This window comes from Lithobates pipiens, unplaced genomic scaffold, assembly GCF_037356315.1.
Source record: "Lithobates pipiens isolate NorthernLeopardFrog02 unplaced genomic scaffold, aLitPip1_a1.2 Scaffold_13, whole genome shotgun sequence".
NCBI lineage: Eukaryota > Metazoa > Chordata > Amphibia > Anura > Ranidae > Lithobates > Lithobates pipiens.
In genome coordinates, this window is record NW_027507718.1 from 199,220,901 (window position 1) to 199,243,083 (window position 22,183).

At 42.7% G+C, this 22,183-nt stretch overlaps 1 protein-coding gene across 1 annotated transcript in view; it reads left to right on the forward strand.

The window, feature by feature from the left end:
• The first annotated feature begins 1,063 nt into the window (after positions 1 to 1,063).
• The window catches only part of GTF2E2 (general transcription factor IIE subunit 2), a 135,724-nt gene continuing 114,604 nt past the window's right edge, over positions 1,064 to 22,183 (forward strand). The window contains exons 1-2 of the mRNA XM_077476119.1: positions 1,064 to 1,256; positions 12,128 to 12,282. Coding sequence (XP_077332245.1) covers positions 12,132 to 12,282 — 151 coding nt within the window. The 5' untranslated portion in view covers positions 1,064 to 1,256; positions 12,128 to 12,131. The remainder of the gene's footprint in view (positions 1,257 to 12,127; positions 12,283 to 22,183) is intronic.

The window sequence follows — 22,183 nt, forward strand, 5'->3', positions numbered from 1 at the left end:
GGGGTCAGGGGGTAATACAGAGCCACGAGCCTCGTGATGGGGTGCTGTCAGAGCCCAGAGATGGGGGGGGCAAGTGTGCTGTCAGAGCTGCGAGTCCTGGTGGGGGGGTCGTGGGCACAGTGGCTGCATATGATGGGCACAATGACTGTATTTGGTGGGGACAGTGGCTGTATTTGGTGGGCACAGTGGCTGCATATGATGGACACAGGGGCTGCATTTGATGGCAAAGTGGCTGCATTTCATGGGTACAGTGGCTGTATTTGATGGGTACAGTGGCTGCATTTTATGAGTACGGTGGCTGCATCTGATGGGCACGGTGACTGCATTTTATGGGTACGGTGGCTGCATTTTATGGGTACGGTGGCTGTATTTTATGGGCACGGTGGCTGCATTTTATAGGTACAGTGGCTGTATTTGATGGGCACAGTAGCTGCATTTTATAGGTACAGTGGCTGTATTTGATGGGCACCGTGGCTGCATTTTATGGGTACAGTGGCTGTATTTGATGGGCACAGCGTGGCTGCATTTTATGGGTACAGTTGCTGTATTTGATGGGCACGGTGGCTGCATTTGATGGCACAGTGGCTGTATTTTATGGGCACAGTTGATGCATATGATGGCACAGTGAGGCTGCAATTAGATTTTTTTCAAAAGTATTTTTCAGATATTTTCATTTTGTTTGCAACCCCCTCGATTATTTGAGCACCAGCCGCCACTGGACTCTTTTGTGTGATCTAGCAGAATTGTGGTAATATACATACCTGGAACGTATAAGTATAAACAACCGAGAATAAAATAAAACCATGTAAACAAACATGGTTTGTGCATTTTTTTTAATGACAAAAGAAAGCCAGAAGAAACATTTCCGGGGGTTGAAAAAATAAACCCTCAAACACCAATGCTGTTATCATCAACAAACAACAAAGGACCGTCCACGGGAAGTTAAAACCATACTTCAAACTTTCTACATCACTTCCGCTTGTGTTTTGCGACATACTCGTCACGACCACGCCAACCTCTTGTTACGCAGTAACGCTGCGCCGGTTGCTAGGCAGCTTTCCATATCCAGCTTTATTGAAAAACAATGGCAGACACAAAGTAGACCGAAGGTGCCCCGGTGTTCTGTGGGAACTGACGTAACTGAAGCGGAAAGAAGGCTAATCGCTGATTGGCTACGTCGAGTGCTGTGTGTGTGTGTATGGTTCAGGCGGTGTGCTCGGAGTGTGCCAGCAACAGCAGGTCGAGGTTGATTACCGGTGAGAGGAAATTCCATGTTGTACTTCTTGCTGCTGCCTGGGGGCGGGGGTTTAGAAAGTTAGCTCATATAGCACTGCATGAGTGGAGGCTGGCACTTGTAGTTCTTCACTGGAGGCTACAGGTTGGCCAGCTGTGAGTGCCCGAGCCAGTGACGTTGTTTTGTATTAAAGAGGTTTGTCAGTTTATGTTTTTTGTCTCAGTCTAGTAAAGGTCTTTTTTTCTGGTATACCGGTGTATTTTGTAACATTTCAGGATACATTGGGCCCCATTCACACCTCACCATTCAGTAGCTCAAAGCTCTAAAATTCTCAACATCTGAAATCCCATGTAATTCAATGGTGACTGTTCACACATGAGTGCTCAGCGACTTGTGAGGCAGACCTGGGTGTTTTTGGCCCCATTAACTTGAATTAGAATGTCTGAAAACGTGCAAATCAAAGGTTTTGTGTCTTTAACCCCTTGATACCAGCTGCGTGCATATATGCAGCCTTAAAGCAACTTACTGCACTGAGAGTGTGCTTCATGCGTGGGAGCTGGCAGGTACCAGAAACCTCCAGATGCATGCTTGTGATTGGGAGCTTTCGGATTATGTAACAGCCAATCACGGCAGTGTTTTTTTTTTTTTTTTTTTTCTTTTCTTTTCTTTTTTTGAGGAGGGGGTGGTCCACTGTGTCAAAGGCAGCAGAGAGGTCCAGGAAAAGTAGTACAGAATAGTGTCCGCGGGTTATAGCTATTAGTAGGTCGTTTGTGAGTTCAAGGAGAGCAATTTCCATGGAGTGTTGAGGGCAAATCCTGACCGAAGGGGATCAAAAAGTTTTTTTTTTTCATGGTCAGATGGTCGCTCAGTCAGTTCTAGACCAGGCGTTCAAGTAGTTTAGAGGAAAAGGGGAAGCAAGGAGATAGGGCGTAGATTGGTAGGGTCCAAGGACAGCTTTTTAAGTATGGGTGTGAGCAGTGCATGTTTTAGGTTGGATTCGCACATGTGCGGTGTGACCGTTTTCTCTGCAAAGAGAAAAAAACAGCTGTTCAGCGGTTCCTCTCCATTGTAGCCGCGGGATCAGTGAGCAGGAAGAGGGGGGAGGTGTAGTGAGGAGGAGGAGAAAATTCATGTTCAGAACAGAATGCATCTGCCAATCAGATGTGTTCCCATAGAAGATAACGTGCTTGTAATTCGCACCGCAGTGCCCAGAAAACGCACACTTTTTTGGGGCAATGCGCACTGTGAATTCAACGCACGTATGTGAACCAGATGCATTCAAATGAATGTATTTTAAAATGTCCTGCAAATTGGATGAGGTGTAAGCCACATCTAATTCCCATAGGTGTGAACAGGGCCTTAGAGCGTTGGGGAAGATGTTTTGATTACCTCCAAGGTGGAGAAGAGATTCTTGAGTTACCTGAGGAGGTTCTCCAGATTAATATGGAGAGTATTGATGGAGGGAGTTGTGAGCTGAATACCCAAATAAGTGAGAGAGGGACAAGGAAAAGGGGAAGCGTATGATAGATCTTGCTTTGTGATTATGATTGATGCAAATGTCCAACATGGAGGAGACTTGACCGAACACCTGTAGCAAATCGTGAAGAGGCCAGAGAAACCTGGTAGGGTCAGATTTCTCCACTTTGCGGATTTGATCAAGGAGTTTGGCAATTTTTTGTGAGCGGGCCTTTTTCACTTGGGCTCCCAGCTTAATAAAGATACCTATTTTAAAGATTTGTTGGAATTCCATCAAAGGTGGTCTTTCTGAACAGAGGCAACATTCAGTTCACAAAATGTTGTTAATTTCAGTTTTATCTGTTCCTGATGTGCAAAAGAAGACGTGTTCATACGCCAAAGGTTATGTCGTTTGATGTCCTGTAGGAGTGACAGTAGAATAGTCACTGGAGCATGGGCCGACCACGTGATTAAGCCACTGTCAACTTGTGATATGGATTGTAAGAGGGATTTATGGGTCAGGAATAGGTCAATCCTGGAATTGGATTGTTGGGCTACAGAATAGAAGGTGTAATTCCTCTCAACACCTTGTAGACACTGCCAGGGATCAAATGGGTCTTCCAAGTTTACAATGGAGAGCAAAGCTGTGGGTCTCCCTCTGTGTTCATTTTTTTTTTTTTTAAGGATCATATATATATATATATATATATATTTGCACTGATTACTGTATAAATGTCACTGGCAGGGAAGGAGTTAACACTAGGGGGCGATCAAGGGGTTAACTGTGTTCCCTAGGGGGGAGGGGACTGCCTGGGGGAGGTGACCGATTTGTGTCCCTGTATACAAGAGACACATGATCTGCCTCCTCTCCCCTGAGAGGATGTGGATCTGTGGGGCAGATCCACATCCCTGCTGTATGACAAGTAATCATGGGTGCCCAGCGGAGATTGCGGCTGCCGGGCACGTGCATCGGCTCCCAAGGGACATGGCGGATGGGCCCGCTAGATGGCTGGGAAGAGGACGTCATATGACTTCCGCCCAGGATGAGAGAGCCACCTTGCGGCCGTCATATGTTTATATGCGGGATGGGAAGTGGTTAAAGTGCATCTCTTGAACGCACAGGACATCAGATTTTAAAGCTAATGCTTCCTTCCACAGACTCAATCTTTTTAAAGGGTAGTTAAGCCCATTTAGTGTTCAAAGTGGATATCCGGAGAGCCGTCAGGGAGTAAGGTTGTTGGTGTCAATATGTGTGGAGAGAGATCACGACGAGGGAAATTACCCCTGAGGAGAAAGGTGGAGAGAAAGGGAGTGATGTGATACCCGGAGATGAGAATAACAGAAAATAGAAAAAAAAAGTTAACAGTTACAAATAACTGTATAACAAAGAGATGAATTCACAGTGCTAATGAGTAACTTGGCATAGCACACTGTGTGCCTGGGGGTGTGCACCTAGGTAGTGCTAAAAGAAGTCCACAGGTGGATGTTAAGAACGCCACCACCTGGGTGATCAGCATTAACAAACAATTATAATGGATAAAGGAAAAGCCAACTGTCTTAGGGAAAAGGAGCTGTGGCAGGAGAGACCAGAGGACTTTAGGTGACCATGGTTGGTTCTGTGAGTGGTTCGTTGGAGGCGAGAAGCCCCAGTTGTGTAGGTGTTTATAGCCATCTTTGGGTGAGGTGTTATGTTGATTTTGATACGTGACAAGGCGTTTCGTTGGGAAGCCCAGTGATAAACGATACTGTGGTCTCGTAGCGCTTGAGTGATAGGAGCAAATTTCTTTAGTCTATGCATAGATGTCTTGATACAGGGCCACTCCCATGTACGGAGGTGGTAAAGACTGGTTGGACCTGGCGCTTCTCTCCTTAATGTGATAGTGGACCCTGACGTGCACGTCCCTGGGTGTTGTATCTAGAAGGTAGGCTGTTTTCTGGATCCTATAAGCCCTATCCATGAGGAGGTCCCTAGGATTCAAAAATAATTGGTGTTTTATAAGAGACCAATTCTTTCGGCTTGACAATTTCTGGTATGCCTCTCAACTTGATATTGCATCTGGAGCGATCTTCCAGATCGGCGACTTTCAGCTGGAGTTTGTATATCATTTCATTTTGTGACTCGTGTGTCCATTAATTCGTCATGTGCCTTAATGACTTCCGACATCTGGGTTTCTAAATGTGTTGTACTATTCTCCTATATAGTCTATCCTGTTATATGATTGGGTAATAGAGGAGCGTATGTCAGTATGAAGGCCAGCCTGTAGAGATAACAGCATTGCTTTTAAAGTGGATTAAGTTGGTGGTGTGTCATTAGCTGACTAGTGGCTCAGTGTAATCAGCATGCTGATTATGCTGGGGCATTGTTGCCAGTTTTTTTTTTTTTTTTTTTTTTAAGCAGAGGGGGGGCCTTGAGGGGAGAGTGTGCAGGTGAGTTAGCCACCCTCTTACCACTATCGGATGTTGCAGAAGGAGAGAGGTCCATGGAGTTGTCCTCCCATGTCAGAGAATGTTTCCTGGTCTGGGTCCCCGCGAAGCTGTAGTGGGAGTGGAGAGCTGTGCAGCTTCCTGGCGCCATCTTGGATTCCCCTATGTGCCAGCTGCATAGTGAAGAAGTCAATGAGGCAGCGCGGTCTCTGTGTCCTAGTCCTCCTTGTGGAGGGAATGACAGTGGGCCTGAGGTGCTGCGGCGGTGGGGCGCTCCGGATCAGGCAGAGATATATGCAAGCATTTTACTGAATGAGATCGATTAATTCTGTTGTGATTCGCTGTAATTGGCAAGAGCTAATCACATGGTGCAGATGGGCTGTCATTGGCCCCGTCTGTACCATGTGAACACACTGACCAATCACAGCTAGCAACACAATTGTATACATTAGATGACTTAAAAAGGAAGCCATTGATTGTTTACAACTGTCACATGACCTGCTGCGATTGGCTACAGCGATCACATGGTACCGGCAGCAAGCCAGTACAGTGATCAGTCATCGGTTGTGTCCAGTGACGCAGGCGGTGACAGGCCGTGCCTCTGCGCAGTCCAATCCTGGAGGATATGACATCCACCTGAATCAACGATAAGTTCCCGTCGGCATCATCTTGCCATAGGCTAGGTGGGAACCGGTTAAAGCAGAACTAATTCCATCAATTTTAATGTTTCCAAAAATGGTTCCATTAAAGTGGTAGTAAACCAATGTTTGTTTGTTTTTTCAAACCCTGTAAGACGCTGGCATAATGTTCTAGTATCGCATACTGGCACGTTATAAAATACTTATCTTAGCGCGAAGTCTTCCACCGGCATGCTGTCACTGCTGAAGGTGCTTCCTCCTTCACCCCAGCCTTCAGGGTTCTTGTCCTCCGGCCATCTGTAATATTGTATATTGCAACTTGCCAGTCCTTAGACAGGGCGTTTTTTATTCTAATCCTTTGAATAATACACTTTATGTCCATGGGTGGCTATGCTCACTCACTCCACTGTATCTGTGGAGGCAGCCATGGTTGTCGCACAGGCTGGACATGTCTGCTTTTGTTCATATTCATTACATGGTGGATTGAAGGGATTAGTAGTTCACAAAAGATGGATAATATTGTTTATCCATCTTTTGCAGGGTCCAGCACGAGTTTGGTCCGAATGCGTGGCTGAATTTGCAGTGCACAGACATCACATTTGATCTGCATAGCAGTGCGGTGTGAATCATATGCGATGTCTGGCATCGCTGCAATGTGAACGGGCCCTAAGTAACACTAACAGGTCTTATCTCTCCCCCCAGCATGTGATAAACATGAAAGAAGAAGCAGGAGACTGATGAGCTTTGTCTCTGTGGGGTTGATAGGTATTAAAACTGTAGAGTGCAAAATCCCGGTGCAGCTCTGCATAGAAACCAATCCACTTCTAACTACAGCTTGTTCAATAAAGCATTGACCAGGGGTTGACAAATTTGCTTGGAATCTAGGAGCCAGCTAAAAAAGTTAGGAGCCAGGTCCGTGACGGCGATCTGGACCTGTCCCTGGCCTGACATGGAGACGAGTGAGGGGAAGATAGCCCCCAGCCCCTCACCTGTCTCCAAGTCATTGCCCATAGCTCTTAGAGGGACATTTTATTTATTTATTTTAAATTGCATTTTAGTGTAAATATGAGATGTGAGGTCTCTCTGACCCCAGATCTCATATACAAGAGGACCTGTCATGCTTTTTTCTACTACAAGGGATTTTTACATTCCTTGTAATAGGAATAAAAGTGACACACTTTTTTTTTTTTTTTTTTTAAAGAACAGTGAAAAAAATAAAAATAAAAGTTTAAAATAAGAAAAAAATATTTTAAACGCGCCCTGTCCCGCCAAGCTTGCGTGCAAAAGCGAACGCATATATGAAAGCGGTGTTCAAATCACACATGTGAGGTATCGCTGCGATCGGTAGAGTGAGAGCAATAATTCTAGCCCCAGACCTCCTCTGTAACTTAAAAAGTGCAACCTGTAGAATTTTTTAAATGTCGCCTATGGAGATATTAAAGGGTAAAAGTTTGTCGCCATTCCATGAGCGGGTGCAATTTTGAAGCATGACATGTTTGGTATCGATTTACTCGACGCAACATTATCTTTCACAATATAAAAAAAAATTGGGCTAACTTTACTGTTGTCTTATTTTTTTTTTTTATTAAATACATTTTCCCCAAAAAAGTGCGCTTGTAAGTCCGCTGTGCAAATACGGTGTGACAGACAGTATTGCAACAACCACCATTTTATTCTTTAGGGTGTTAGAATAAAATATATATATAATTTTTAGGGGTTCTGAGTAAAGGGAAGGAAGATAGGCTGGCAGGCAGGGAAAATTAGCATTGCATCCATTAGCATTGCTGGTTGTAATTCCAACGGCCACCACAAGAGGGCGCCAGATTCCAGAAGGAACCATAGGATCGTAGAAGGCCTCAAAGCCGGGGGCTAAATTAGCGGCCGCCGGCGGCGCGGCCCGACGCGATTGCGCCGGGGGGGGGGGGGGGTCCGCGGAGACAGCATACCCCCAGCTGTGCTACCCCAGGCGCCAGTTCGCTAATTCTAGTCGCAAATGCGACCTGGTGCCCGGGTTTTGTCGAGCCCTGGCATTGACTATAAAACCTGGAAGTTGATTGGTTTCTATACAGAGCTACACCAGATTTTGCACCATACAGTTTTAGTAACTCAACCCGTTTGTCTCCTTTTTTTTTTTTTTCTCTCCCCAATCTTAGTTCTGCTTTACGTTTTAATGAATGCATTAATCTGTATCTTTTTTTTTTTTATAAGGTTTGGCTTATGGAGTTCAGTATATAGGACTGGTAAGCTCCAATAAATTACATTTTAGATTTGGTTTTAGATACAGTTTACACAAAAATATTTGCCTTAAACAAGCCTATTATAGCTGTCTTGGCTTCCCATGTGTATAGGCAAGTGTGAACTCCCCAGGGTTCAGATTCATCTCTTCACAATACAAAAATAAATGAGAATTGGGAATACCAATCCAGTACTACCAACACCGCCGTCTCTCCATAATGAAATTACTCTTGGTATAAGCTCCAAAGCAAATAAGATATATAACATAGTACAGGGCTCGACAAAACCCGGGCGCCAGGTCGCATTGGCGACTAGAAATAGCGACCTCGCGCCTGGGGCAGCACAGCTGGGGGTATCCTGTCTCTGTGGACCCCCCCAGTGTGATCGCGTCGGGCCGTTCCGCCGGCGGCCGAAAATTTAGGCCGCGGCTTTGAGGCCTTCTGCGGTCCTATGATTCCTTATGGAATCTGGCGCCCTCTTGTGGTCGCCGTTGGTATGACAAACCAGCAATGCTAATAAAGCTTCCTCTGCCTGTTTTATATTACCTGCCACTTCTTCCCTTTATTTAGAACCCCCTAAACATTATATATATATTTTTTATTCTAACACCCTAGAGAATAAAATGGTGGTTGTTGCAATACTGTCTGTCACACCGTATTTGTGCAGCGGACTTACAAGCGCACTTTTGTTGGGAAAAATAATTTAGTTAATAAAAAAATAAGACAACAGTAAAGTTAGCCCAATTATTTTTTATATTGTGAAAGATAATGTTACGCCGAGTAAATTGATACCCAACATGTCACGCTTCAAAATTTCACCCGCTCACGGAATGGCGACAAACTTTTACCCTTTAAAATCTCCATAGGCAACGTTTAAAAAAAATTCTACAGGTTGCACGTTTTGAGTTACAGAGGAGGTCTGGGGCTAGAATTATTGCTCTCGCTCTACCGATCACGGCGCTACCTCCTATGTGTGGTTCGAACACCGATTTTATATGCGGGCAGGACAGGGCGCGTTTAAAAATTATTATTTTTTCTGCTTATTTTAACTTTTTTTTTTTTCCACTGTTCTTTTAAAAAAAATGTTGTGTCACTTTTATTCTTATTACAAGGAATGTAAAAATCCCTTGTAATAGAAAAAGCATGACAGGTCCTCTTAAATATGAGATCTGGGGTCAGAGAGACCTCGGATCTCATATTTACACAAAAATGCAATTGAAAAAAAAAATTGTCATTTGAAAAAAATAAAAAAAATGTCCCTCTAAGAGCTATGGGCAATGACTTGGAGACGGGGGGGGGGGGCGGCGACGGCGCTGCTATCTTCCCCTCACTCGTCTCCATGTCAGGCCAGGGACAGGTCCGGATCGCCGTCACGGACCTGGCGCCTAACTTTTTAAGCTGGCTCCTAGATTCCAAGCAAATTTGTCAACCCCTGACATAGTATATTAAACAGTATGTGTCCAGGTCTCTGACAGGACAGCATAGTTCAGGTGACACTGCCTTCCAGCATAATTTCTTAAAGGCCTAATTTTGTCATTACAAAATAAATAAATACATTCTCGTATATCAAAAGCAAACCACAAATGCCTGCTGCCAGCCCGAAGGCTGACTGAGTTCAGACATTGAAGGTGCCACAGAAAAAACTGCTGTGGTCTATATATAGGTTTCTTCCTAGACCCAGGGTTCTTTAAAGGAAAACTACCATGAAAATAAGTTAGTTGCCATTTTTAGCCCCCAGAATATGCTGTTGTGCTGATTATTATTTATTATTATTATTAATTTTATTTTTTAAGAGGATCAAATTTTTAGAAGGGGTGCAAAGAACTAGTCACCAGTATTGTCTGTGGTCTCCCTGAAGCACCCTTGTCTCCCCATTATTGACTTACTACAACTTGGTTTACACTGTTAAAAAGTCAGAGAGCCCCAGTCCAATGATTCAAGAAACCAAAATATCTTAAAGTATAATTCTGGGCTGTATCTGTAGTCTTAAAAAATGCTCCCTCCCACCTATGCTGAGTAACCTGTGTAAGAAAGATATATGTATATTTGCCTATTTTCAGCCTGCTCTGGTCCAGTCACATGATCCGGCCCCCTTATGTCAGCCAGCGGCTGCTGAAGGGAATAAGAAGGAGCACTAACAACTGATGGGCCATAGTAAACCTATGGGTCATGTCAATGCCTATGGTTACACACAGTGATATATTTCAATAATTTTTCTATTAATTTTGATGATTATGGCTTACAGCTAGTGAAAAGCCAAAAGTCAGTATCTCAGAAAATTAAAATTGCACTGTGTTTTAGCAAGTCCAAAGTCAGCGCAGCCCTCTACCTGGAAATTCTAGAGCACTTCACTTCATGCATCCCTCTGCTTGACCAGCTTTATGGAGATGCTGATTTCATTTTCCAGCAGTTAGTCTTTATCTTCATGCATAGTATGTATAAAGATGGAAAAAAAAACCTTCTGACCGTACAACCCCTTTAACTTTTTGATGATATTCTAATTTTGAGATGCACCTGTAAATGCTGTTCATACTCAGTCAGTATGGGATTCGTTTTCTGTATTCTGCAAAATCCTTGTTGATCCTGCTGTTCTCTGGGGTAGCCAGTGAAATATGGTAAACAAGGTGATATTTGGTCCGAAACGCTGATTTAGCACAAAATTTAAGCTGCTTGAATCGGCCAACAATCTGCTGCTTTTGTTCGATCGTCCTCTTCCTTTTGACTAACCCAAGCTGAGTATTTTTTTATTTAAGTTCACCAAAAATCTCAGGCCCTAATCAAGGAGGACAGGACCCCTGAAAGGCATTGGCTTTTCTGTTTGGGATAGATGTAGGGCTGAAACAACTAATCGATAACTAATCGATTTTCGAAATTAATCGATTATTATTTTCATAATCCGATTAATCGGCCAGTAACATAATGGGGTTAAAAAAAAAAAAAAAAACTAAAATGAGCAAATAATCACTACTCTAAATATTACTGTTCTACAGTGAAAAAAAATGAACCCCTTATAGTAGTGATTATCTGCTTTTTTTTTTTTTTTTTTTTTTCTACTATAAAGGGCTAATTTTAATTTTTTTAACCCCATTATGTTAGTAAACATACTAGGTCTGGTTCACATCTATGTGTTTTTTTGCAGAAATGCACTACAGTTCATTTACGTGGTTTCCTATGGGACACATTCATATCTGAAAGGGTCGGGGATTTTTAACGCAAAATGGTGCTTTATTGGTTCAATATACTTCAATGGAGAAGCTGCAGAAAAGCGTGTAATGCGTTTTTGCAGCAGTTTGTGTTTTTTAATCTGCCCAAAAAAAGGTAAAAATGCAAATTGCAGTAAAATCACGTGCGCAAAAATCAAAACGTACAGCAAAAAGCACTGCAGAAACAGATCAAAAGCAAACTGCATAGGTGTGTACCGAGCCTTATGCTGACCACACCGATCAATTTTCAGGTGAGAATATTCAGACGAAAAATCTCTGTACATTCGCTGAATGAAAGAATTTTGTTTGAAATTTTCACTTGTTTTTAACATTCTGTTTTTAAAATGAATGTTATTTCTGAACGAAAACCACATACACGGACTGAAAATTCCTTTGATAAGAGGTTTTCTATTTCCAAATTTTCCCGTCACTGTGGTTGAAAATGAACATCAATTTGATCCACTTTTTTTTTTTTTTTAAAAGGTTATTAACCGATCAATTGAAACAATAATCGATTATGAAAATCGTTAGTTGCAGCCCTAGATAGATGGTGGCAGGCATCTTTACCTGAGGACCTTGTGTGGGGGATTCAACTGATCAGTGCCCATATTCGTTTTTGATGAACTCGGAATATTACACTTGTGGAATGGTTAGAGACAGTTAGTGTGGGGGGGCAAACTTGTTAATGCCTATCTTGAGATAAATAATGAGGTTGCCTTTGCTGGCCTTCTCTTGAAAACACTAGATGCTTGGTTGTTTGGTTTCAGTACTTCTAATCCCTGTAGCTGTGTGCCAAAGCCCCAGTACACCAGCCAGGGAACTAACATTCTCAGAACTTGAGGTCGTCTATGGCAGCCCACATATTTCTCTCAACAGGTACTCTGATATACAGCAAATACAATGAAACTCATAATTTTTTTTTATTATGTATGTTTGCAGCACCATGGATCCAGCTCTTTTGAGAGACAGAGAGCTTTTCAAAAAGAGAGCTTTGAGCAATCCTGCAGTGGAGAAGCGTTCTGCTTCAACAGAGTCTTCAAAGAAGAAGAAAGCTAAACTCGATGGTGGGACATCTGGTTCTAAGCAGAGCTCAGGTTAGCAAGTCTGAAAATAGTTTGCTATCAAAATTTACTGTTTTATGAAACCTCATACCCACACTATTTTTTATTTTATTTTTTTGCCAGTACTCACATTGTTGCAAGTCTTAAGGGGATTTTGATGCTGGTGCATCAGATTACTATATTGCCCTGGACTGTCTCTACTGTGGATACACTAAATGGCATTGTAGTACTTTTATTTGAAAAGAAATGAGGTGTGTAACTGGGGCTTGAGCAATAAATTCTACTTATTTCACATCCAAAATTATTTATTTCTTGTACTTGCAGATTTATCCTGCTTGTAATCTACATATAAGAGTAGAGGTCGACCGATATATCGGCCGATATTTGCCGTTTTTTAAATAATCGGCATCGGCCGATTGTGCTGATAAAAAAGCCGATTTAGAACTACAGTGGGACTTTGAAATGACTTCTGTAAGAAGTCAGTGTAAGTTGCTGAGTCGTCATAGCAACACTTTCCTCCACTCTGGGCAGGCTGCCAAGAAAAGAACAAAATGATACAATGTTTACACTTGAATGAATGAAGTCATCTCAGTGTGTAGAAGTTCTCAGTTTAACCATTTAAAGACTAAATCTTTTCTGACACTTGTTGCTTACAAGTAAAAATCCTGTATTTTCTGCCAGAAAATCACTTAGACCCCCCAAAAATTATATATATTTTTTTAGCAGAGATCCTAGGGAATAAAATAGCGGTTGTTGCAATATTTTATGTCACATGGCATTTGCACAGAGGTCTTTCAAATGCATTTTTTTTGGGAAAAAAATACACTATTTAAAAATAAAATAAAAACAGTAAAGTTAGCCCATTTTTTTTTTCGTCCAAAAGTTTTTATTTAATACATAGGTTTTTTTTTTTTTTTTTTTTATCTAAATCATACATACAAGTAAACTGATTGGAGGTTTGTTTTGTTTAATAAATGTTTAAATGTAAGAAATTTTCTGTATCACTTATGAAGGCTGCTTTCACACTGGAGCGGGCAGGCGTTGATGGTAAAACGCAAGTTTTAGCGGCTCTTTACCATCATTTTAGCGGTGCTATTTGGCTGCTAGTGGGGCGCATATAACCCAGCTAGCGGCCAAGGTAGAGGTTAAATGCGCCCAGGAAGCACTGCTGCCAAATCGCATTGCATGCGCTTCGGCAGTGGTGCCCATTCATATCAATGGGCAGGAGTGGTGCAGGAGCGGTATACACCACTCCAAACGTGCCGCTTGCAGGACTTTTTTTTTAAGATCCTGCCAGCGCATCACTTCAGTGTGAAAGCACTCTCTTTCACACAGACTGCAGGGGAGCCATTTTGCAGCCACTTTACAGGCGCTATTTTTAGCCCAAAAGCGCCTGAAAAACGCCCCAGTGGTAAAGGTGTGTTAGATCAAGGCGGATAAAAAATAAATAAAAAATAAATAAAAAAGGAAAAAAAAAAATGAATAAAATAAAATCGGCCTAACATATCGGCCCAAAAAAATCGGCATCATATATCGGCTATCGGCCACCATGATTTCTAAATATCGGCATCGGCCAGAGAAAAACCCATATCGGTCGACCTCTATATAAGAGTTGAAGTTAAAGAGAAATTTAAATTAATCCATAGTATCTAATATCTCATTATGAATTATGATTTTCTGTGTGAAGTGCTACATGACGTTTTGTAGTTTTCCTTTGTGTTTGGAATACATTTGGGTTATGTTTAATGGGTGAACAAGATTTAACATTTTAATTATTGTTGTTTAGATAACTAATAACACTGAATTTATCTTATGAAATATATTGTCTCTACTCCTACCCTAAGAGTAGATGTTGCTAAGCAAAAATGAAAATGAATACCTCTGTTGCTTGTAAAGAGAGGTTTGATATTAAGCCTAGAATCCTTATGTGTTTACAAAAGATTGCACTAGGATTGGGAGCTGAACTAGAAGTTTTTGGTAATATTTTGGTAAAGAAAATGTGAAATGATAAATGCTTTAGGAAATTAAGCAACCATGACTCAAATAACATTTTGCAAATGGTACATGCATGTTCTGTGTGTGTGTGTGTGTGTGTGTGTGTGTGTGTGTGTGTGTGTGTGTGTGTGTGTGTGTGTGCGCCTCCAGAGAGTTCCGGCACAGGTTAGTATAGGTGTAATATATAGGAACTACATCCTTAAATAAATAAAAAAAGGTCCTAAGAACTTGTAAGTCAGGTTGTAGTATGCTTTCGGAGAGCTTTTCAAAGAGACAGCTTTGAGCACTCCAGCAATGGACAAACATTCTTCTACCTCAATAGTCTTCAACGAAGAAGAAAGCTAAATTTGATGTTGGTGGGACATCTGGTTCTAAGCAGAGCCTAAGTTAGCAAGTCTGATAAGTTACTATCAAAATTTACTGTCTTATGAAACCTCACACCCACACACTATTTTTACCTTAATAAAAAATGAATTTTCTTCAACCTAGATAGACTAAGGACATTTTGGCTTCCGGCCCCCACCCCTATGCAAATTTGTAATTACAATAACAATACAACTATTCATTTATTAAGCATTTAAAACTCATCCATAAAATATATGTGAACCCTCACCTTGGAAAAACAACCCATCCAGTTTAAAATAGAAATGAAAGGCAAAACATTTGTATATACCTACAAAGAAAACATTATAAATACTTTACATTTATTTATTTGTTTAGAAGTGATCACATTCCCTCTGTTCTCAGCCGCATAAGGGGCTCAGAGAGCAGGGGGAAGAAAAACAGCCGGCAAAGAGAATAGGATATTTTTTCGTATATAGTACAGCAGGCACATATCAGGAATATGAAAGTTTGGGTTAACTTATTTTAGGTCTCTTTCACACAGCTGGTTACATGCATCTATCAGATTTCAGAGGAAAGATTAGCAGCGGCTGCTCAGCCTATATAAACGAATGGTGAGCTTTTCTCATGTAGCTACTTGCAGAGCGGTTAGGGACAGATGTCGGCCTGGAAACAGCCGAGAGTATCCAGACTCAGACTTTCATCCGTAACTGCAGCTATCTACTCTATTAGCAACTACATGGGAATGGTAGCTGCCACTTTAAGCCCACCATTAGTTTATCTAGGCTGAGCTGCCACTGTTAATCACATACTCTGGTCATTCCAGCTGCAAGAATCTGGCGATTCCTGCTGCTGGAATACAGTAACTGCCTCAAGCTTTCTTAATCTTGCAATTGTGCACATTCGAGATAAATGTTAACAACATTTCTTTGCATTGCTGTACTTTGATGTGAATGCGCCAAGCAAGGTTTGGCAGGTGTTTAAATTGAGGATGCTTGCTGATGCCTATAATGGAAGTCATCATAAGTGCCTGAATAAAGTCCCTTTCACATGGGGAGGGTTCCGTTCTGATAAGCAGGGAATCAACTCTGATTCCCTGCTTTATAAGAGCAGAGTGGGTAGATGACAAATCCAAGTCTACTCAGTTTCTGCAGAGTGGACACGCACAGAGCCACTTTGCTCTATGGAAAGCCAGAAGTAAATGGACTCTGCTGTCCGTTTACACCTGACTACCCTCTGATCCACTAATTAAAAAAATAAATAAAAAAGTCCTCTTACATTTTTAGGCAGGTCGAAGGGTAGTTGGGTGTAAACAGACAGCACAATCCATTTACTTCTGGCTACCCATAGAGCAGAGCAGCTCTGTCCCTACCTGCTCTGCTGATTACACCCGCCTGTGCATAGAAATGCATGGACCTTCCGATCAGGTCTGTCTGAAATACTGACGGGCGGACCTGATCGGATCAACTGTGTGAATGGGGCTGACGTTTTGTTGAGCATTTGAGAACAGTTTCAGAAGCATTTGATGTTGATTTTATGCTGAGTGGTCTTATCGTGTGGATTGCAATGCAATAATGTTACCTGGGGATCCTGCCAGTAGGGAGCCTTCCTGCTTGCGTCTTCCATACGTTGAGAGTGGTCACTCAGCATGTCTGTATCCTGGACAAGCATTAGGGGTAACTAAAACTCAAGACTGCAGTAAATCCCCCTCCTTTTGTCTCCCTATGCTGCGTACTCCTAACCTGAATTGCAAGATAAGGTGCCAATGCATAGAGTCTTGGATACACATGCACGGACCTAAAAGTAGCAAAATAGAGGCAAAGATGTGCATACTGCATGGATTGAAATGGTGAAAAAATATATTTATATTGGATATAAAAATAAAATCCATAAACATGAAAAAACTTAAAGCTTTTTTTTTTTTTTTGGAAGGGTCTAGGTTGAAGTTAGTGCCCGTTCACACAGGGGCGACGCGACTTGCAGCGCGTCTCACAGACGCGACCTGCACACGACTTCAGCGGCGACTTGCAAAATGACTTCTGTATAGAAGTCAATGCAAGTCGCCTGAAGTCGCCCCGAAAATACTACAGGAACCTTTTTCTAAGTCGGAGCGACTTGAGTCGCTCCTATTAGAACGGTTCCATAGTACAGAACGGAGCGCGACTTGTCAGGCGGCTAAGTCGCCTGACAAGTCGCGGTAGTGTGAACGGGCACTTACTGTGTAAGTGTGTGTGTGTGTGTGTGTGTGTGTGTACACATTAAAGCAAAACTCCAGGCAAAAATAACAAGATAACAATTATTTACCTGTTTAAAAAAAAAAAAATCAGCTTTTGCTGCAATGTTTATCATATATTATGTTTACCACAGATGTCCCCCAGTATGATTCTCTTAGTTGTCCTCAGTCTGATTACCAGCATTATTTAGGCCACTTTTTCTGCACCCAGGTCATCTTGAACACGTCCCAACCTGTGACCAGATAGTGAAAGAAGAAACAGCAGTGCAGTAACATTCAGCACAGCTTATCCTATAAACTACCCTATCATTTCTGAGGTCCAGTGTGGGGGAGTTCTCTTCTTTAACCGTGCCACCACCTATTTTGTATATACTGTGAGTAGACAAAACAATCCAAGCACAAAAGTGTTTCATATACCAGAGAGATGTCTTTACATCGTGACCATATGACCTTTAGTAATCCAAAATTACCGTTTGTCATATGCTCAAGATGTAAACAAAGCACTCTAGTATCTAGATTTACTTTGTGCTTGGATTATTATGTCTACTCATGCTTGAATCTAGTGTGATCTCAGAATATGGCCAGTGTCAGAGTGGAAGACCCCCAAGCAGCTAGCTACATGTTATTGGCCAGCCTGTACTGTGAAACTCTGCACTGCAAGTGCACTTGGATGTGCAGTCGCTGTAGATCTGAGGGGAATATCTGAGAGAGAGAGAGAGAGAGAGCGAGAGAGAATCTATTAAAGCTGCAGCATGCAAAATCTGGTGCAGTTCTGTATAGAAACCAATCAATGTCAAGATTTTATTTCAAAGCTTAATTGAAGAAGCTGAAGTTTGAAGCTGATTGGCTACCATGCACAGCTGTACCAGATCCTAAGTGCGCCAGTTATAGTAAATGTCCCCCTCTGTGTTTGAGTTGGCACTGCCTGAATCCTAGGGAGAATTAACAGGGCAACAAATGATAACTACAACCATTTCCACATAAAACTCAAATGCTGTTATGTATTTATCTGGTAGGTTTGACATATTATAGAAGGCATGATTGCAGACATTCTGTAAATCACATCTGAAGTTTGTTTTCTGGAACTCTCCCATTTCTGTTAGGGGTCATTGTATCGCTAAAAACAGTTAACTTGTTCTAAACAATCCAATATGATTTAATATGAATGTTTGTTTTTTCTGCTTTTCACGATTGCTAAACCCCCTGATTCAGTATGAATGTTTTCCTACTTTTCGCAATGAAGAGTAAAACCAATCTTAATGCCGAATGCACAATTTTCAACTTTAGCATTTGTTGGTAAAACTGTACATATCATCACAACTATTTTGTGCATCCAGGTGGATTATACCTTGTTTTTTCAGGAAAAATTGGGCTTTTATTTTGTGGTAAATGGTAATGGATAATTTTTTTTAATTATTAAAGGAAAACTGGCCCAAAATTGAAAAAATAAATTTGGATATATATATATAATATATATATATATATATATATATATATATATATATATATATAATATATATTGTAGACATGTCACTGGAGAAGTGATCGAGGGGGTGTACATCTCACCTAGGTTGCTACACAGTGTGAGATGGTAAATCCAGGATGGATCAGTTTCTCAGCAGCGATATGCTGCTGAGTTGTTATTTAATTTTGCCGGGCCTGGGTTTATATGGAATGGCAGGTAGGTTTGGTAGAGGGACCTGTCATTCCACATCCCCCGATCCAGTTCTGGGTTTGGGATCAGGTGAGCTTTGATCCTAATTAGCCTGGGAAGCTAAAGGCTCTGTAGGGTCTGCAGGTGTTTGCTCTCAGCCAGGGAATGAACAATCTGTGTGTTGAAGGAAGCTGCAAGCACAGCCACTGCTGGAGCTAAAACTCACCCTGCGATATCCAGGCGAAAGACGCTGTGTTTGTAAGTGTCAGATAGGTGAGCAGAACCTGTTAGTAAGCGCCCAGCCGGGCTAGGACTTTTATTTTTGTTGTACTTAGAAAGCACGGTGTTGCTGTATATTTTGTTTGCTGGACTGTTTGTACCACGAATAAACGCCAAGATCTGCTTTATAAATTCCAAGTCTGCTGTGAACTGTGTCCAAACACACCCTACCCCGGGAAGATCCCTTACAATTGGTGGAGGTAGCGGGCAACGCGGTTGCTAGGGGCAACGGTGTGGACAGACTTGGCTACAGCTGCTGATGTCCTGGGTGAAAGCTGCAACTACACTCCAAGAACAGTCCAGCAACATGGAGGAGATGCTGAAGCAGTTTATGCAAGTGAGTTTGCAACGACATGAACAGTCCATGGCTGCACAACAGCAGATGCATAAGGAAGAGTTGCAAGCTTTGCGCCAAAGCCAACAACAACTTATCGAGCACCTGATAGTAAATCGAGAGGCGCCTGTGGTTGCTAATCCACCCACAATGGAGGGAGCCGCTCCAGAGATTTTTTTTGGGAGAAGGACTGTGCAGAAAGCGCTGCAAAAGATGACTGCTGAGGACGATGTTGAGGCCTATCTAACAGTATTTGAGCGCGTGGCTGAACGAGAGAAGTTACCAGCCGCTGAGTGGGCAGAGGTAATTGCGCCCTATTTAACAGGTGAACCTCAAAAAGCCTACTATGACCTCAGTGAGCAAGAGGTTAAGGACTATACTCGGCTAAAAGAGGAGATACTTGCCCGACTAGGAGTTACTACTGCAGTCCGTGCCCGGAGGGTACGCAACTGGAGCTACAGTCTGGACAAATCAGCGAGGTCCCAGATGTATGACCTAATCCATTTGGCAAGAAAGTGGTTGGAGCCAGACACTTCTACTCCTGCACAAATCCTAGAGAAGGTCGTGATGGATCGCTACCTCCGAGCGCTTCCTACTGACTTGCAACGCTGGGTGGGACAAGGTGATCCTAAGAATGCAAACAAACTTGTCAACCTTGTGGAGAGGTTCCAGGCGACTGAGGACTACCTCCGTGATGTTCCTGCAGCATCTTCACCTCCCCGGAGCGCCAGATCTGTGCCGTCAGCTGGTAAGAGACTTCCATCTATTGGGGGAGTGTGGAGGGGTGCTGATGGGGGGAAAAGGGCTCAAGTGGTGTCTCAGGGACAAAAGACTGGTGATGGTCCAGGGTGGCTAAGGGGCTCTGAAAAGGACTCCTTGCCAAAGAGACCAGGCCCTATCCAGTGTTGGAGATGCCATGAGGCGGGACACGTGTCGGCCCATTGCCCTCTTACCTCTGAACCCATGGAATGTGACGCTAGCCGGCGTCAGTCGCTATTTGCGGAACCATCTTGTGCTGCAGTTCCTGGACTAGAGACTGAACCGCAAATCTGCAACATCACAATCAATGACTTTCCTGTTAAAGCGTTAATGGACTCAGGAAGCCTTGTAACCTTGGTGCATGCTAGCCTGGTGACTGGGGACTTAGAGTCTAAAAAGCATATGAGCGTTGTGTGTATACATGGTGATACAAAAGTGTACCCTATAGTGCTGGCTAAAGTCGGGACTGAACAAGGCACAGTACAATATGAAGTGGGTGTGGTTAAAAACCTCATGCATAATGTAATATTGGGGCGCGATTTTCCTTTATTCTGGGCTCTCTGGGAAAAAAGAAAAATCCCCAAAAGGAGTGAGGATATCTCTAAGGTGGTTGCTTTGTCCACTGTGAATGATAAAAGTGTACAGGATGAAAATGATTGTTTTCCTTTGCAGGTCCTGGCTGGGGAGGAGGAGGCTCCTCCCACTGAGCAAAATATACTAGACTTAGAGGTGTCTAGCGATAATTTTGGGGCTGCACAATTACAGGACCCCACTCTCAAAAATGCGAGAGAGCAGGTTGCTGTTATGAACGGGGTACCTCAGGAACCAGATGCTGAAAAAAGATTTCCACATTTTTCGGTGACTAATGATCTTTTCTATAGAGTCAATAAGGTTAAGGATGAGATTGTGGAACAGCTTCTGGTACCTAAGCCGTACCGGCGTCAGGTGCTTGACATGGCACATAACCATGTTCTTGGGGGTCACTTGGGGACTGACAAAACGCGAGAGAGGGTTCTCCAGAGGTTTTTTTGGCCGGCCATATATGATGACATTAAAAAATACTGTGAGTCGTGCCCCACATGTCAGGTTAGTGCCCCAGTGTCACATTTTCGCAGTCCTTTGGTTTCGCTCCCTATTATAGAGGTGCCTTTTGAGCGTATTGCCATGGATTTAGTGGGTCCCATTGTAAAGTCAGCTAGAGGACACCAGTATATTTTGGTAGTCCTAGATTATGCGACCCGCTATCCTGAGGCTGTACCCTTAAGAAACACTGCATCTAAAACAATTGCACGTGAGTTGTTTTATATGTTCTCTAGGACTGGGATCCCCAAAGAAATCCTAACTGACCAAGGTACGCCATTTATGTCAAAAGTAATGAAGGAGTTATGCAAACTATTTAAAATCTCACACATCCGTACCTCTGTATACCACCCCCAGACGGACGGATTGGTGGAGAGATTTAATAAAACTTTGAAACATATGTTGAAGAAAGTGGTGGCAAAAGATGGTCGTGACTGGGATCATTTATTACCCTACCTCATGTTTGCTATTAGGGAGGTGCCCCAAGCGTCCACAGGGTTCTCACCATTCGAGTTGGTCTATGGTCGTCACCCTAGGGGTCTACTGGACATTGCAAAAGAGACATGGGAGAATGAGTCCACCCCATACAAGAGTGTTATTGAGCATGTAGCACAAATGCAGGACCGTATAGCTACTGTAATGCCCCTGGTAAGGGAACACCTCCAGAGGGCTCAAGAGGCCCAAAGTAGAATTTACAACCGGTCCGCAAGAATCAGGACATTCAACCCAGGCGATAGGGTCCTTATACTAGTCCCCACTGTTGAGAGTAAATTCTTGGCGAAGTGGCAAGGTCCCTATGAAATTGTTGAAAAGATCAGTGAGGTGAACTACAAGGTGCACCAACCAGGTAGAAGGAAGCCTTTCCAAGTTTATCACATAAACTTGATCAAGCCCTGGAAAGACAGGGAATCCTTGGTGGCGACAAATACTGTTAATAATTTGTCACCACCAATCCCTCCAGTCAAGGTAGGTGATACTCTATCAGTGTCACAGAAACAGGAGGCTCAGGAATTTTTACAGAAAAACAAAAACAAGTTCTCTGACCTCCCAGGGCGTACACACCTCATCCATCATCACATTGAAACTGAGCCTAGAAGCAGAGTAAACCTTAAGCCCTATAGGATACCCGAGGCACGTAGGGAAGCCGTATCTGCCGAGGTAAAACGTATGCTTGCTCTGGGGGTAATTGAGGTGTCACAGAGTGAATGGTCCAGCCCAATTGTGCTAATCCCAAAGCCCAATGGAACTTGGAGGTTCT